At 51.5% G+C, this 16,758-nt stretch overlaps 8 protein-coding genes across 8 annotated transcripts; 5 read left to right on the top strand and 3 right to left on the bottom strand.

The window, feature by feature from the left end:
- Positions 1-285: 285 nt before the first annotated feature.
- On the top strand, positions 286-708 carry PHYSODRAFT_404894 (hypothetical protein; the record flags this gene model as incomplete). The annotated part of the gene is made up of 1 exon (XM_009540123.1): positions 286-708. A coding segment is annotated over one exon (423 nt), but the record flags the coding sequence as incomplete, so codon positions are not given.
- A 1,223-nt stretch (positions 709-1,931) lies between these two features.
- Positions 1,932-3,050, bottom strand: PHYSODRAFT_531606 (hypothetical protein; the record flags this gene model as incomplete). Its single annotated transcript, XM_009540122.1, has 2 exons — positions 1,932-2,570; positions 2,613-3,050. Coding segments are annotated over 2 exons (1,077 nt in total), but the record flags the coding sequence as incomplete, so codon positions are not given.
- A 1,879-nt stretch (positions 3,051-4,929) lies between these two features.
- On the top strand, positions 4,930-5,490 carry PHYSODRAFT_289150 (hypothetical protein; the record flags this gene model as incomplete). Its single annotated transcript, XM_009540121.1, has 2 exons — positions 4,930-5,142; positions 5,251-5,490. Coding segments are annotated over exons 1-2 (307 nt in total), but the record flags the coding sequence as incomplete, so codon positions are not given.
- A 2,728-nt stretch (positions 5,491-8,218) lies between these two features.
- PHYSODRAFT_531132 (hypothetical protein) lies at positions 8,219-9,787 on the bottom strand (the record flags this gene model as incomplete). Its single annotated transcript, XM_009540120.1, has 2 exons — positions 8,219-8,455; positions 9,356-9,787. Coding segments are annotated over 2 exons (669 nt in total), but the record flags the coding sequence as incomplete, so codon positions are not given.
- A 723-nt stretch (positions 9,788-10,510) lies between these two features.
- PHYSODRAFT_362456 (hypothetical protein) lies at positions 10,511-11,612 on the top strand (the record flags this gene model as incomplete). Its single annotated transcript, XM_009540119.1, has 4 exons — positions 10,511-10,591; positions 10,659-10,838; positions 10,923-11,016; positions 11,092-11,612. The coding sequence occupies 4 exons, from the start codon at positions 10,511-10,513 to the stop codon at positions 11,610-11,612; spliced, it is 876 nt and encodes a 291-aa protein (XP_009538414.1).
- A 513-nt stretch (positions 11,613-12,125) lies between these two features.
- On the bottom strand, positions 12,126-13,229 carry PHYSODRAFT_566176 (hypothetical protein; the record flags this gene model as incomplete). The annotated part of the gene is made up of 4 exons (XM_009540118.1): positions 13,100-13,229; positions 12,629-12,995; positions 12,449-12,543; positions 12,126-12,365 (listed from the first exon to the last, which is right to left on the bottom strand). Exons 1-4 carry the CDS (start codon positions 13,220-13,222, stop codon positions 12,126-12,128), a joined length of 825 nt encoding a protein of 274 aa, XP_009538413.1. The 5' UTR covers positions 13,223-13,229.
- A 541-nt stretch (positions 13,230-13,770) lies between these two features.
- PHYSODRAFT_319854 (hypothetical protein) lies at positions 13,771-14,056 on the top strand (the record flags this gene model as incomplete). The annotated part of the gene is made up of 2 exons (XM_009540117.1): positions 13,771-13,914; positions 14,024-14,056. 2 exons carry the CDS (start codon positions 13,771-13,773, stop codon positions 14,054-14,056), a joined length of 177 nt encoding a protein of 58 aa, XP_009538412.1.
- Positions 14,057-14,603: 547 nt separating this feature from the next.
- Positions 14,604-15,052, top strand: PHYSODRAFT_406507 (hypothetical protein; the record flags this gene model as incomplete). The annotated part of the gene is made up of 2 exons (XM_009540116.1): positions 14,604-14,710; positions 14,878-15,052. Coding segments are annotated over 2 exons (282 nt in total), but the record flags the coding sequence as incomplete, so codon positions are not given.
- Positions 15,053-16,758: the final 1,706 nt, after the last annotated feature.

Below are 16,758 nucleotides of genomic sequence, written 5' to 3'. Positions count from 1 at the left end.
TGTTGGCATGTGTATGATACACTGTTGTTAGGTTGTTAATTTGTAAGACCGTAGTGTCGAGCATCGCTATCTCGTCAGTGACACAATTAGCCGCAGAGTTTGCTGTCTCATCGCGGGTGCTATGTTGTCAATAGTAGTGGTTGCTCCAACCAGATCGTAACAGTCATTTTGATTCTTTCAAGTTCTAAGCACCAAGCCCCCCCCCCTTCCCGTCCCCACGACACCCACGCACCATGGCCTCAGGCTACATCTCCGACGAATCGATGTCCAACTCGCTCCTGTATAATCACGGAAGATGAAGTGGACTTGGCCATGCGGGAGGGCTGCATTGACCGCTTGACAATTATCCGACGTATGGATATTACCCTTCGAGGCGTCCATGATGTCCAATCCATGATTAAGCGCGACTGTGAAGCCAGGGGTATTGGTTACTCCAGGCCCAACTGGAAGAAGTTCTGGAAGTACTTCAAGAAAACTTGGATCAACAAGTTCAAGCCGGAGTGGTGGAACATTAACAGCGTGAGCGAAGACATCGTAAATCGGACCAACAACCCGCTTGAACGCTATAACCGCACTCTAATTTCGGTGTTCAATGGTGGGCACCCAGACATCACGCGCTTCATCAGTGTCATCGAGGAGCAAAGTCGCGAGAACGTGCGCCTGTTGGATGACATCTCCAACCGCAGAGCCCGTGCCCCCAATCATGCCGCCCCCCAACGCGCTCCAGGCTTCGAGTCTGACTCAGATTGTGATTCAATTAGGTCTATGTCACCCGAATATTAGGAGCCACAGATTCTGCATATTTGAATTTAGTGTAATCAACAGATTCTGCAACCTCTAAATTCAGATAATACACCTGCCTAAAAATTTAGGACTACATTTTGTACTATTATAAAATTTGGCTTGGTCTCAGTAAACTACAATATTGGCCCAAATTTTAATAAAGTAGATCGCTCTAGCCAACCGAGAACGTTTGTGGCCAGGGAATGATCCCATTTACCGTCCGCCAAACGACTTAATGACCAAATTATCACGGTGGGTTATTACTCGAGAGAATCCAGTCAGCCTGATCCATAGGAGACTCACTCTCACTTAGTGAGAGTGAGTGAGAGTGTGACGGACGACCCAAATCCTTGGTTATGTCTCAGATCTGACGGAGGATTTCCACATGACACTTACCTCAAGAATGGCTCCTTAGGAAGGAATCGCTCCTGAGGAAGGAGCGATTCTTTATGGGTCAACCGCTGCGCAGGTCAAATTTGGGTCAACGCCTTTTTTGGGTTAAAATTGTTCCATTTTTGACCATGTTTGACCCATAGCCGCTGGACATGTTAATATAGTACTTGTACCTCCCATAATCTATATATATTAAAAAATAATACTATTTGTTTATACAGATATGTGTATAAGTATCAACTGTTTTGCAGTAAAATTTTAGTATGCCCATAGGGCGTGCACCTAGATACATGTAGGCAGGTGTCTATCAGATGGCGTTGGTTCAAATCCCACCCCTGTAGAGGAGCTCGATGCTTGAGGTAAGTGTCATGTGGAAATCCTCCGTCAGATCTGAGACATAACCAAGGATTTGGGTCGTCCGTCACACTCTCACTCACTCTCACTAAGTGAGAGTGAGTCTCCTATGGATCAGGCTGACTGGATTCTCTCGAGTAATAACCCACCGTGATAATTTGGTCATTAAGTCGTTTGGCGGACGGTAAATGGGATCATTCCCTGGCCACAAACGTTCTCGGTTGGCTAGAGCGATCTACTTTATTAAAATTTGGGCCAATATTGTAGTTTACTGAGACCAAGCCAAATTTTATAATAGTACAAAATGTAGTCCTAAATTTTTAGGCAGGTGTATTATCTGAATTTAGAGGTTGCAGAATCTGTTGATTACACTAAATTCAAATATGCAGAATCTGTGGCTCCTAATATTCGGGTGACATAGACCTAATTGAATCACAATCTGAGTCAGACTCGAAGCCTGGAGCGCGTTGGGGGGCGGCATGATTGGGGGCACGGGCTCTGCGGTTGGAGATGTCATCCAACAGGCGCACGTTCTCGCGACTTTGCTCCTCGATGACACTGATGAAGCGCGTGATGTCTGGGTGCCCACCATTGAACACCGAAATTAGAGTGCGGTTATAGCGTTCAAGCGGGTTGTTGGTCCGATTTACGATGTCTTCGCTCACGCTGTTAATGTTCCACCACTCCGGCTTGAACTTGTTGATCCAAGTTTTCTTGAAGTACTTCCAGAACTTCTTCCAGTTGGGCCTGGAGTAACCAATACCCCTGGCTTCACAGTCGCGCTTAATCATGGATTGGACATCATGGACGCCTCGAAGGGTAATATCCATACGTCGGATAATTGTCAAGCGGTCAATGCAGCCCTCCCGCATGGCCAAGTCCACTTCATCTTCCGTGATCATCAACTTCAACATCTCTCGGCGCAGCGCTTGCTTGAAGTGGAACAGGCATCCCACAATTCTGGATTCTGGAAACTGGTTCTGGACAGATTTGATTTTGAACTCAAAGTCGCACACAACATGCGCCGGAAAAATTTTCTGCTTGGCCCCGACGTAAATGTTGTGAAACAGGCGGTCGTACACTTGAGCCGTTTTCCCGGTGGTGAGGACGTACCAAATTGGCAAGTAGAGCTCCGAAATTGAATCGTAGAGCATCACAATCACCAATTGGTAGAATGGAGCAGGCACACAACGATAAGTTGCGTCGGTGAAGACTGAACTTTGCCGCTGCTTCATACGATCCACCAGCCGCGGATGGGCCCAGCCAATCAGTCGGTGCTGCACTTCGTCTTCGTAGTAGGTCACATGGAACTGGAAAAACTTCAATCCAGCGCTCTCCTTGACGTCGCATAGGGGCTCGCGCTCCAGACGTTTAAAAATCTCTCGCCCAAAAAGCTTCGATCGCGTGCGATAGAGTCGACCCAAAACTTGCTTTTTGGTCGCGCCCCGGACTATTTCGTTGACGTTGTCGTAAAAATGGTCCCGGATCGTTCGCCACGCCTCCGATGGAGTCAGCGTGACATATCAAATACGGGTTGTGTCCGTCATCAGCACCATCTCCTCTTTTCGGTCGGTAACACCAAGGGCCGGTCCAATCGGGGTTCGACGGAAACCACGTACATAAGCGGGCTCGTGCTCTCCATCTTCCACAGCGCCACGGTCACTCACGTAGAGTTTCGCCTTGCAATTTGTCCGGTGGTAGGCGCTGCATCGATAGTGCCTGGTGTCGGTTCGAGGGTTGAAGTGGTATTGGGCGTACGAGTAGCCACCATAATGGATAGTCCCTGATCCAGAATTGGCGACGGCGAGGCCAGTAGAGTGGGCATCTTCGGTTGGCGGCGCGACTTCAAGTTGGGTACCATCACTCTCTTCGTGTTCCGAGCCCGAGCATTGGCTGAGCAGTAGGACCGTCTCGGTGTCGCTGAGCTCGGATCCATCGGACAGGAGCGAGTTGGACATCGATTCGTCGGAGATGTAGCCTGAGGCCATGGTGCGTGGGTGTCGTGGGGACGGGAAGGGGGGGGGGCTTGGTGCTTAGAACTTGAAAGAATCAAAATGACTGTTACGATCTGGTTGGAGCAACCACTACTATTGACAACATAGCACCCGCGATGAGACAACAAACTCTGCGGCTAATTGTGTCACTGACGAGATAGCGATGCTCGACACTACGGTCTTACAAATTAACAACCTAACAACAGTGTATCATACACATGCCAACAGCCTAACACGCACGCCACATACTAACAAATACAATATGAAAACTTCAATAAAAACACAATTGACCAACAAATATGTAACAACGCCAGAGCTTCAACCACACACAATATTTTCCAACAAAAATACAACAACTTCAAACTTCAACCGCACACGACGACAACCGAATACAAATATCTAGCAAGAACACAGCACTCATGCAATTACACAACACTAAATTTTACACCACATCCCCAACAATATTTAAAATTTAAATTTTTTTTTTTCAATCTCTTGCATTTATGATTAATCGTGTAACCTCTTGGGGTGATAATTGTTGACCCAAAGTTGACCAAAAAAGCGTGTTGACCTCCGTTGTTCCATTTTTGACCCAAAAAAGCGTTAAAAAGCGTTGACCCAAATTTGACCTGCGCAGCGGTTGACCCATAAAAAAGGTTATCCTTTAATCTACTTCATATGTTTTTAGTTTCGATTGTGACATGTTTTTTGGTTGAAGGTACTATCAGTAGAGCGACGTTTCTGGTATCAGGTTCGTAAAATACTCCACCATTTAGACCTACTTCAGAGTACCAATAAGTAGTTGCATGATGCAAGGTGAAACATTCTTTTTGCACGGTACTCTGTTGTAAACCGGGTCCACATACACACAACTAGTTACTACGACTACAAAGTCGCCATTGTAGTAAACGTAGTTGAAATAAGCATTGACATGAGCTACTACTTGCTGTGGCGGCGTAGATGTTGCTATCGACGGTGTGGTCAGTAAAGTCTGTATACGTGTTGTTTTATCACATTATCGCACTACCATAGTTTCTGTTATTTGGTTCGTAGGCTATGCCTTTTAGTAAGTACAGCCTGTAATCAGGCTATAAACCCAGATAACAATCAAAGTATGGGCTTCGCTGTTCCTGTACTCAGCATTATATAAAGTGCTAATCGTCTTTAACAGGCGTCGCCTCGAACAGGGAACATTTTTCCGTGCACATCATAAATTCTTTTTTATTAATATGGCTCGGATCGACCTGAAACTTTGGCAACAAGCTCTGGTTGGTCATGGATAGGTAATTAGAAAGTTTGGGAAGAAGTGTGCTTGTGCTCCAGGTGCAATGAAAAAACACAAGATCAGCACGCCATACTGGAATGTAGTCAGAGGTTTATTGCAAGTTTATCATAACTGAACGGTCGCCGCTGCTTTCAGCTCCCTCATCTGGGCATCTGCACAATGGCGACCGATAAAGAAGAAGATGGTTTGCTGTTAGTGCGCACCAGAAAGCGCAAGCAGTCTCTAGGGCAAGGTGTAATATGTAACAAGGAAAATGAGAGCTTGCAGGCTGATGCTGCTGCGGCTGCAGCTGGATCAAAGCATCTCCGAAGCTGCAATAACCCCGACTATCCGGTACGCTAAAAGATCTCAATCACTAATAGCTTACTGAATTATACTTTTTGAGGTCTAACCTTGAGCTAATGAACACACTCTTTACTTCTCTCTCTTTGTAATTACCAGAGCAAAGGCGTCAACGTGGCAATTGCAATTGCTAATGCCGCCAAAGCTGGTGCGGAAGCTCGTGCACGGCGAGCATCCCAAGCACAGATCCAGGAACGCCGCAAAAATGGTCCAGATCACTATTCTTACCTGATAGCGGATTCAATCAAGGCTGCTGTACTCGCTGGCTACAGATCGCGCGTTCAGAGGGCTGCCCGCGCGAATGATTTTGGCGCTAACCGCACGGAACGCAATGCTGGGGGTGGAGGAAGCTTTGCTGCAGCATGTACCGACAGCAGGAAGCAGTCAGCACGCGAGAATTCGGACCTCTTTCAAGCTGACCAAGATGTTCAAAAGGGGTGCTCGTCGGAGAAAGCGGTGAAGAGCAGCGTCGATCACATGGGAGGAGACGTGTGTGATAACCTTGTAGCAGACATCAAATGCTATGCAGGACGTCCTATCGACTTTGCTGTGGTTTGTAGTGCTGGCAATGCACAATCTCGGAAGCCTCAGCACCAGAAGGATGCTGCATGCGGCGCACGAAAAGAAGGTAAAGCTGAAGAGTGGTCTTCGCTGCAGGTTTCGCACCAGATTTTACGGGATATGGGTAATGATACTGGTAGTGAGCTGTGTTGTGTGGCGTATGAACGTGGGGAATCCGATAATACTGGTTTGAAGTGGAGTAGATGTGATGGCTCGGTGATCGAGCACGACCTGCCACACGCATGCAGCCCCCGTGTCGAGCGTGGAAAATCTGTCGCAATAGAGCCTCGAATTGGGGTTAGTACTCCAGTAGCAATTGAAGCGTTCGTGGCGACAGCGGAACGGAAATCACAGGCGTCACGCTCACTAAGCTTTGGTATGCAGACGGAAAATGCCGATAGAGACTTGCTTATCGATGTCGCTGGTAATAACGAAGCCGAGAGTGTCCCAAAGTCGTACGGCGAGGTGATACATGCTGCTGAAATCGATGCCACCGCTGATAACAGTTGCGAGCAAGGTCAAAGTTATAATAATTCGAGCCCCTTCAAATCCCCGCGTTTGCGACGTTCGAATCGGATTCAAGTCGAACGAATGTTTGTGAGTCCGCCGACATTAACGCCAACCCCTGTCCGCCGGACACTTCCAACAATTCGAGCACTCCTCAAGTTTTTTCTCTTCCGTAAAGTGAAATGAAATCCTTTCTAAAGCATCTACCGTCAAAGAAAACAAGATCAACAGCGGAATTCTGGACGGATTCGGACTCCAGCACGACTGATGCAGCATATCAGCGCACAGTGGCGTCCAATCTCGTGTTTCGATTACTGCAATGTATTTCAGAAACGTTGTGCGGCACCAGTGCATCTAGTGCGTTTTTGGAGATCTTTGCGACCTGGTTAAACCCGGTGACGTGTGCTAACGATACATTGGTGACGACGTCTGCGAACGTATTAGCGAAAACGCGGAAGGGCTCTCTCGAATACCGAAGTGTGCGCGCGCTACTGTGCAGTTCATATTCGTTGAAGAGCCTCCAAGATATTTGCATCGATGTTAATGGAGTTTGCTTGGACGGAAAGCTCACTTAGCGGGTTGCAGAGATTTTCAGATCCTTTTAGATGAAGGTGCGCTGGAAGTGAGTAAAGTCACAAGGCAAAGATTCGACCCAGCAGTTGTGTCTGAAGCTGTCCGCCACATCCTCTCCATGGAAAACGTTGCCTTTCTGTCTTGGGGGACGAAATCGGTCAAGTTGGACGGGGAGCGGGTATCTGTTCCTGCCATACAGAGGCGCAAACCGATAAATGTAATGTTTGACCAGTATGGGCATCAACGAACCCCTGGAAATATGGTGTCCGCACGAACATATTATCGACTAGCCGCCATCTTGACGCATGGTACGTCACAACCTCGGAAGGCAGTAAATTACGTCACTGGGTTTCTGATCAACGATAATTTTCAATTACTGGATCGTATTGTCCGTGATCTGCTTCCCACAACCAGCACGAGTGTGCTCGAACGTCTTGCTATTTTGCGTGAGTGGCTTAAGTATGGTGGAGAACAAACGTTCGAGAATGGTCAACGTCTGGGTCCCCGGCACTTAATTCAATTTGGGCTTGCGACCCCTCCTGTGTCGACGGGAGACACGACCAACCCGAAGAAACCCAAGAAGAAGGCACCAAAACATTCGCGTGTGAAAGCAGCTCAATCTGAAACGAAGTCGTCTCATAAAATGATAGTTAGGTCTACATACGCAACGATTAAGGTGCAGTAAAAGCCATAATGGGCAATCAACATCTTTAGAAACCAATATGTACGCAAGTCAGAACATCAATGACGTCCAGATGTAGTGAATCCCGCCGAACACATCACATCAGGGGACGGCAGCGGATGGCAATCCACTAGGGACTTGAGCTTTATGTTTTGATATAGTGTGTACGCCTTTTGAGGCAATTGTAGGAGAAAAAACGAAGTGGGTCCGCGAAGCAGCTGATCATACAAAATGCTTAGTCTGTAACCTCATATCAGGTGCACACACTATGAAGTGTGTCTGTGTGGTCATGATGCGGTGAACCCATTACCTGTGGCTGGCATGGGTCACCGCCGCGACATGCTATCGATCCCTTAACTGCGGTGATACCAAGGTGAAACCCTGGAATCTACTACACCAGATTAACGATATATAGCAAGATCCAGATATATGTATTACTACCGGTAGGTTGTTTAAGCATCCACCATGCAAAGTTTTCTAAAGCAACACCCAAAAAAGTGTTTCTAAACGACTCTGTAATCATATGACGCACAGAAAGTGGTTTATTTCTTCTGTAGAAATGCCTCAAATTGAAGAGCAGTATATTTATATTGCGGCAATTTTTATTATTTCTCCTTGCTGAATTGTAATTTTTATTACGGTCTGATCTCGTACTCAATTCAATATAGTACTGTATTTTCGGACGTCTGTGGGAAACTCGCCGCTGTAGATTGCCATTTTTCCACGTGGTACCTTGCATCGAGCCTACTCTGGGTGTATCATCTCCATCTTCTGGATTCGCCAGTCCACGTCGTCGGGGCGCGTCGCAAGCGACTCAAAGCACAGGACAAACGTGCTCTCACCTTCGTCCACAGTCTCCTCGCCGTCATCCTCAACGCACTTCACTGAGAGAGCAACGTTGAACGTAACGCTCAGTCGTAGACGTTCAACCATCGTCGTAGCTTCCTCGGGGGTCATCTCCATCGCCTTTTCAATGCGTTGCTCCAATGACTTCGGGTCGACGAACTCAGGGAGTTGGTCCGCACCCATGCGCTTCAATCGCTTGTGCCTCTGCAACTTGGCAAATTCCGGTGCCGCCAGTTCATCGCGTGTTTGATCGATCGTGTAATCGATCTGCATGAGCTGGCCCGATTCCACGTCACTCAAGTGAACTTCACCTTTGAGCCTGAGATCCGAGCGCCTACGCTCTGCACGGCTCGGTCAGCAGCCCACACCAGGTCCATGAAGTCACGCTGGAAGGTCATCGGCATGAAGACGGCCTCCATCTCGTCAGCGATTGCCGGCCTAGCTCTCTGCGACGTAGTCTATTCGAGACCAAAGAGGTCTCGGCCGAGACGGTTGAACTCTTTGGTAAGGCCAAGCTACCTGCCGACACGGAGATCGACCTCGTGGACTTTATCGAAGGGGCGAAGGGTGCATGCGAGCGCGTCATGAGCGGCATATACTCGCAGGAAATGATGCGCCACGGTCCAGACAGCGGCGGTACTCGTCCCGGCGGCTGTCCAGGCGACTTTTGAAACCCTTCATGTCCTTGGGGAGCTGCAAGAGCTGGGAGAGCTGGCGCGCGCGAACCCCTTCATGTCCTTGGGGAGCTGCAAGAGCTGGGAGAGCTGGCGCGCAGTACACTTCGTCGGGGTGGGCCACCAGGGACTTAAAGCGCACCACATTGGAATGCGTGCTTCCTCCACGTGCCTCCTCCGAGCTGTCACCATCAACGGAGAGTAAGAAGTTGAACGCCACGCTCAGTCGTAGGCGCTCAACCTTCGTCGCCTTGTCCTCGGCGGTAATTGCCGACATCTCCTTTTCAACGAATTCCGCCATGGTCTCGCCGTCGAACTCCTTCATGAGTTCCTCCGGCTTATAGTTCTCCAGCGGCCCCACCTTTTGCAACTTCGCCAAATCCATCCCTAGCGCTCTCTGTTGTAGGTCAGAGATCTTGTAGGACGCCAGCGTAATCCGCTTCATGCTCACTCCAGTCAAATGGACCCCCGTGAATGTCTTTATCTTGGATCCTCGAATGCGAGTGCCTTTGTTGGTCCACAGCTTCGGTAAGAGCCATGTCTGGTAGGCCCCCGGCGTGAACATGGCCTCCATCTCGTCGGCTATTGCCGGCTTGACACTCTTCTTCCCAGAGAGGGGACCCATCAACTCCGACGAGAACATCCCATTGAAGACGCGCTCGACCGCGACTTGGGCTCCTTGAAGGAATTCCGCCGCGTCGACCTTCGTGTTGCTGGGGCGCTGCAGCAGGCAGAAGAGCGTGTAGTTCTTGGCCGTTGAGTTGGCAGGATGGAACACGCCACTGCTCTCGTACAGTGTTGTTAAAAAACCACCTTTTTCGACAAAGTTGGGCGGGTGATTGAATCTATCTGGGGGATTGGGTGAAAGTAGGTGGGTTTTCTATTTTTCATAAAATTCGACAATATAGGCTGCTGATTGGCTCGTTTGGTCTCAAAATCATAAAATAATTTATCCTTGGCCAACTATTGGACTGTTTGTCCTAATATTTATACTGTAACTCTACATTATAGGCAAAAATAAAACCTGTAAAACCCAAATATGCTGGCGTAGGGTGCCAATATTCCATTGTTTCATTAAGCATAAACCCAACTTTTACAACCCTGCTCTCGAAGCGCTGGAAATCGTCCTGCCGATCGAGCACACGCTTGCCATAGTCCCATAAGCTGCTGGGCGCGGCTTGAGGGGTTGAAGAGGACGAGAAGGGATGGCGCCGTAGCGCAGGGGGAGATGGCACGCGGGTGTGAAGAGCTACGCGGCCCGCAGCAGGGGGTGAGGAGTTTTGACCAATAGATGGCGAGGGGCACAACTTGCCTTTGCCTTGCTCAGAGACCCTCCGTGGAGATTCTCCGCTACAGTAGAGGGCGTAGCATGCATGAATTACATGTATGATGACACTGGTCCCCCGCCTAGCAATTGCGACTGCCGCCTCCGCCCCCTATGCAGTCGACTCGACTGTTCATCCTCGAGGTGTTTGCAAATCGATGGAGCACGGCATGCCGACTTCAAAGGCTAACTATGTCAAGCCTCACTTGTGCAGTGATCGAGCTGACAAGCCAACGTGGAGATGAAGGGGACGACGTCCATCGGCCGAGGACAGTAAGTTGAAGTCCTCTAATCAGCGCCTCTAATCGCTCCGGACTTTCAGCCAATGAGCGCGTCGTAGCTCTTCGGCCTCACAATCGCTGCGTGTCTCGCCACTCTCGATACGAAGCAGAAGAAGATGGCGAGTCGAGCGATGCTGGCGACGAAGGCGCTGCGGCGCGGCCCCGCGGCAGGCGTGCAGACTGCGCGCCGCATGTTCTCGGACGCTCCCGTGCCGGGCACGCGGGCCAACAACTTCGGGGTGCGTGGCAGCTCTGCGCCCTCTAAACCGGAATAACTTGCGTTTTTCGTCTAGAAATTGATTGACACATAATTTGTATTGCAGCCGGTGACTTGGAGCGGCCTTGCACTCGCGGGTGTCGTGGGCAGCGGTGTCGTGTACTATTACTACTCGGAGAAGGACCGGCTGCAGACCCAGTGTGCGTCTCAAAGTTGCTGATCTTCTGCTACTGCCAATAGTGGTCACTAACGTCATGTGCTTGCTCTGTTGGCAGCCACGTCCAAGGTGACGTCGGTGGGCAAGCCACTGCTGGGTGGACCATGGACGCTCGTGGACTGTGACACCAGACGTGCTGTGACGGACGCGTCGTTCCGCGGCAAGTACTCGCTGCTGTACTTCGGCTTCACGCACTGCCCCGACATCTGCCCCAATGAGCTGGTGCGCATCGGCGACGTGCTGGACAAGCTCGAGGTGGAGAAGTGTTCTGAGGTGGTGCCGCTGTTCGTGACGGTGGACCCCAGACGCGACACGGTCGAGCAGATGCAGGCCTACAAGGCCGACTTCCACCCCAAGTTCAAGATGCTCACGGGCACGCGCGACCAAGTGGCCGACATCACCAAGGCCTACCGCGTGTACTTCTCCAAGGCTGATGAGAACGAGGACGACGACGACGACTACCTGGTGGATCACTCTATTGTGATGTATCTTGTCGGCCCGGATGGCGAGTTCCTCGACTTCTTCACGCAGAATGCACGCGTTGACGACATTGCCGCCAAGGTCAAGACGTATTTTTGAGACGGTAGCTTCAACGAAGCGAGAGTTAATGGAATTGGCAGGCTACTTATACTGAGTAAAATGGCTTCAGTTTGTGGGCTAAGCTTAGCTTACAAACCGTGTGAGTTAAATGGCGTGCACAACCCCGACACCGATCAAGACTTCGTGCATTTGACTATTAGTGCGTTGGCTTCACGCATGGCGAACAACGTTGGGGTGTTGCTGCTAGCAACACCTTGCTAGTCTCGACGGTGCTCGTTTCTTTTGGCGGCACATTACCATCGCAGCTGATTCCAAGCACCTCTCAATTGACTTGTACCGTTGTCAACCCTATCGAGTCTTTGAGCATTCACAGTTTATTCTTTTTGTCTGTTATTGTGCGAGCGTTGAAGGTCCTTCGTTCGTTGCAGAGCCCAGCAAGATCCGCCAAAATACATGGATGCGTCCACCTGTCGGTCGGTCGTGAGTGCTACGTCGAAGGGCAACACCCGCTCCCTGCCCTGTTAATTATCCCAGAGCCACGCCGCTACGTGCCTAGTACAGCATGGCGTCCTTGATGTCCTTGGGGTTAACCTTGGGCTTAAGCTCGTCGTCCGGGCGCATCCGGAAGCCCGGGCCGGGCGTCTTCTCCCACGTAAGCGTGGTCTTGCCCTGCGGGCCCTCGCACGACAGCTGACCGTTCATGGGCAAGCTGCCCCACTTGTTCATCGGAGGCGGGGCATCCTTTTGGCAGGCGTCCAGCAGCTCGCGCGTCGTCTCGGGGGTCAAGTTTTCCTGAAGAAGAAAAAAATATACAACCACGTCAGCGAAATTATTCCGCCCCTCAACCACAACTGCAATAATTGAAGGTAACTCACGTAGAAATCGTCGTTAATCTGCACCATAGGGGCGTTAGAGCACGCGCCGAGGCACTCCACCTCCCGCAGCGTGAACTGGCCGTCCTTCGTCGTCTCTGTACCGCCGCAATAAAAAATAAAAAAATTGTCAGTCTGATAATCACTGCAACTTGCAATTGCAATTGCAGCTGCATCACGAACCTCCTTCCTTGATGCCGAGGTGGTTCTCGATGGTCTTCTTGATCTCCTCCGAGCCGCAGATCATGCAGGGCGTGGTGCCGCAGAGCTGGATGAAGTACTTGCCCACCTTCTCGCGGTTGAACATGGTGTAGAACGTGGCCACCTCGTACACCTGGATGGGCTTGGCGTCCACAATGCGCGCCACCTTGTTCATGGCGGCGAGTGGCAGCCAGCCGCCGTGCTGGCGCTGCGCCAGGTCCAGCAGCGGGATGATGGCCGACGTCTTGTAGTTCTCCGGGTAGCGGTCCAGGATGGCGTGCACGCGCTCGTAGTTCTCCGGCGTGAAGTCGAAGGGCGTGTCGGCATTGTTGTCCTCCGTGTCGCGGTGCTGCAGGTTCGCGCAATTAGCGGCAACGCACAACGAATTAAGCGTCAGAATTAGCGGCCAAGGAATGACACAAATAATGATTGATGTATCTCGGCTCCCAGTACCTGCACGAAGCTGCTTCCGGCGGCGCGCGAGGAGTGGAAGCCCGCGGTGGTCGAGGCGGCAGCCGGACGCGCGCTGAGCTGCGCGGCACCAGCGCGGAGAGCGCGCACACTGCGAGAGAGCATGGCCACAGGCACGACAGGAGAGACGCGAGAGCTTTTGAGGCCACGAGGCCCCCGCGGCCGCACGTTCGGGTGGTCCAACAGTGAAGTAACTCTACCGACCGACTTTCTGCCAATCAGATGCGATTTCAGCGGCGATTGGCCTAATTTGACGCCGTTCGGGTGGTGCACCCCACGTGAAGTAGCAGGAAGCGCCTCAACAAAAACCTGCGGCGCACAGGAATACTGCCCAATGGCATACCCAGCTGTACTTATTGAGGATGAATGCAGCAATCGTGGTTGTTCTTGCTTTTCCATAAGCCTTTGCTAGCGCATACCGAGGGCACTTCCACTCCCGCCTGCGCTTACTTCAGCCGAGCGGGCCCCCCGGACCGCACACGCAGCCGTTCATTTCCTCGCATCACGTCGCTTGCATTAGAGACCCGAAGCCGCTGAAAATGGTGCGTGCTGTGTGTGTGTGTGCAAGCGTCCGCCGCCGTCGACAACAATGATGGTCTGACCAATGTGTTCGTTCGTGGTGTTTGCAGTCTGACGAGGAGCCTGTCGACGTGATGCCCGCGATCCGCAAGGCCTGCGAGCCCAAGTGCGAGCAGTCCTACAGCGCCTACCGCGCCTGCCTGGATCGCGTCAAGGCCAAGGGCGTCGGCTCGTGCGACGGCCAGTACTTCGACTTCCTGCACTGCATCGACCAATGCGTACGTAGCGGAGCCATGCTCACTCTCATGGCTATCATCAGCTTTGTCTGTAGTGGAGGTGGTGAGTAGCGTGCTGACGGTTCTATTATTTGTGCTGCTATTGCTGCAGTCCGTGCCGCAGATCATGAAGCACCTGAAGTAAACATGTCCATCTGCAAGCGAGGTCGGCCGAGCATCGGCAGCGATTCTAAGCACAGGGCGCCAGTGCGCGCGCACTCGGTGAAGAAGGCGCTGCCGCGGTCGACGCGCTACGTCTCAGCACGACTATACTTGCCAGCCTCAGAGAAAAAAATAACATGTATTGATGGGTTTGCAGTGCAGACGCAGACATACCACCAGCCTTTAGACCTTTTCATCTTGCGTCCATAGCGTTCTCATTGCGTGCATCACTGGCAGCAGGCAGACAGGCAGGCAGGCATGCAAGCCCACCATGTCATACTCGTAAACTTAGCGTTCAGAATGGCCACCCTGAGAGTTTGTCATTGGCTCCCTCGTTTCAATGCCACATGTCACTAGAGCCCGGCGACCTGCTTCCCGATCTGATTCGTCGAAAAGGGGCCAATCAGCTGTGTTTGCAAGTTGGTGGCGGCCAGCGCTTCGTGGTCGGGCGGCTCAATCCCGCTGAGCCCGCGCTAGTGAGCAGTCAATTTGGAGAAAAGAACGGAGGAAACATGACTGTGAAGCGCCGCAACCACGGACGTAACAAGAAGGGCCGCGGCCACGTGAAGCGCGTGCACTGCGTGTCCACGGCCAAGCTCATCCCCAAGGACAAGGCCATCAAGCGCTTCGTCGTGCGGTACGTCGCAGCTCAGCAGCAGCAACAGCCACAAGCAGCAGACAAGACCCATGACGCACTCTTCGGGCGTATTATAATACGCTTGAAGTGCTGTATTGGGCAACAGACCAGAGCAATCGGACACTGACCCTGCTGTTGTATCTCCCCCTGTTCTCATACCACTACAGCAACATCGTGGACCAGTCGGCCATCCGTGATCTGAAGGAGGCTTCGGTGTACGAGTCGTACGCTCTGCCCAAGATCTACATCAAGAACTACTACTGCGTGGAAGCCGCCATCCACCAGCGCATTGTGCGTGGTCGCTCGGTGGAGGCCCGTAAAAGCCGTGCCCCGCCCCCGCGTCGCTTCGCCCCCAAGCGCTCGTAAGCTGCTGCGCCGCTAAGCTCACTGCAGCCTGCGCGCAGCTACGGTAGTAGCTGATGCTCTGTTCAGGACTGGGAGCACGCTGCGTCCCTTCGAGAGCCTCTTTCTAGCGGATTCGCGGGAGGGAGACAGGAATTCTTCTATTTGACGGCACGGCATGGTGCCGTCGGACAGGACAGGGGACGCGAGCGACTTCCTACGCCATAATATACGAGGCATTCTTTCTCCAATGTGTCGGCAGCGTCAGCTTGGGATGCGATTTTGTTGATGCGTGGGCAAGCTGCAGGTTTACAGGACGCAGCAGGATGGATACAGAGAAGCAGGTATTCAAGAAGACATTAAAGAACGCAAAGCTCCAGGGTCCCAGCAGCTTGTCAAGTGAGTAGGTTTGACTTGCCAATCTAACAAGGCGATAGATCAGTGCTAAGTGGCTACATCTGAGGAGACACCGACAACTGAAAAGCATTTGAACGTGTTGTAGTAATCTGTTATCAAGTTGTCAAAGAACTAAAAAAAGCAAACGAACAAGCGAATGTAAGATATGTCGGTCGCTGCGCTCAGGGCCCGCCGTTATCTGCGCTTGTCTCTGCTACAGGTGCTCGTGATACTCGTGTGTCCGGTAATGTCAAGCCTCAGAATGCGGAAGTACACACCTGCGTTCATCTGCCTGGCTATTAGCAGCAGCTCGTCCACAGTTGGGATCGCGGCGACAAGCCCAGCGGTTGCACTTCTAGGTGAGATCAGGAACCCGAGCTTGTCAAGAGAATCGGTGCAGCTCCAAGTTGTCGTTCCGAAAGAAGTTCGCGGGGGTCTGCGATTCACGCGACAGCGAGGCGATTTGACAGACTTCAACACCAACTGAAGGCACAAATTGGTTGCGATTTATATTTTCATGGCTTGCAGCTCTAATACAATGGTTCCCCGAAGTCAACTCCAGCAATGCGCTTGCCTCGTTGTTGTAGTAGATGCTTGTTTGCTTCCGGTGACCATTCGACTTTTGAATCTACAAGGCTCGTGCCCATTTGCAGCCGTCTTATAATACCTAGGCCGACTTTGGTGGCGCCCCCGATATCACCGAACCTGTGACGCGCCAGTATGCCCACACATATCCGAAACCACTATCAGCGTTGACGGAGGCAACATCCAGGCAGAGCTTCACAATGAATATCAGCGAGGCGAGGACTACATGTACTGTACCAGGCCCCGCGCCCGACAATCATGGTGATGGATTCATGTATTTCGGTTAAGTATCCACAAGGTACGCATGAATTTTTGTAAATACACATAGCAAATGTACTGAAAATACGCAATACAATTACCAACGTGTTTTGTAAAATTGAAATGCAGGGTACATCAGAGTAGGTACATGCATACAGTACCATTGCGGGAATCTTGATGAGTACTGTACTTAACTAGCCGAGCGCCGCCGCTACGCGGCGGAGATTTTTAGTTAGTTGGCGCTTCACTCGCTATGCTCGCTCCGCTATTCGAGCAGGCTGCCTACGCTTCGCTGCGGCAGTGGCGGACCCGTTCCGCTCGCCTCGTCGGCTCGCTGCACTACTCTCAATGTCAGGTTAGTATTACAGAGGCCGGGGCGGGTCCTGCGGCCCCGCAATATCGTATGAGGGGCGACTGCGCTCGGGGCTGTCTATTGCTACGGCGGCCGTGGGGGCAGCAAAAGGTAC

This window comes from Phytophthora sojae (genome assembly GCF_000149755.1).
Source record: "Phytophthora sojae unplaced genomic scaffold PHYSOscaffold_14, whole genome shotgun sequence".
In the NCBI taxonomy this organism is placed as follows: domain Eukaryota; phylum Oomycota; class Peronosporomycetes; order Peronosporales; family Peronosporaceae; genus Phytophthora; species Phytophthora sojae.
Note: the sequence above shows the minus strand (reverse complement) of the source record. Positions and strands in the feature narration are given on the sequence as shown.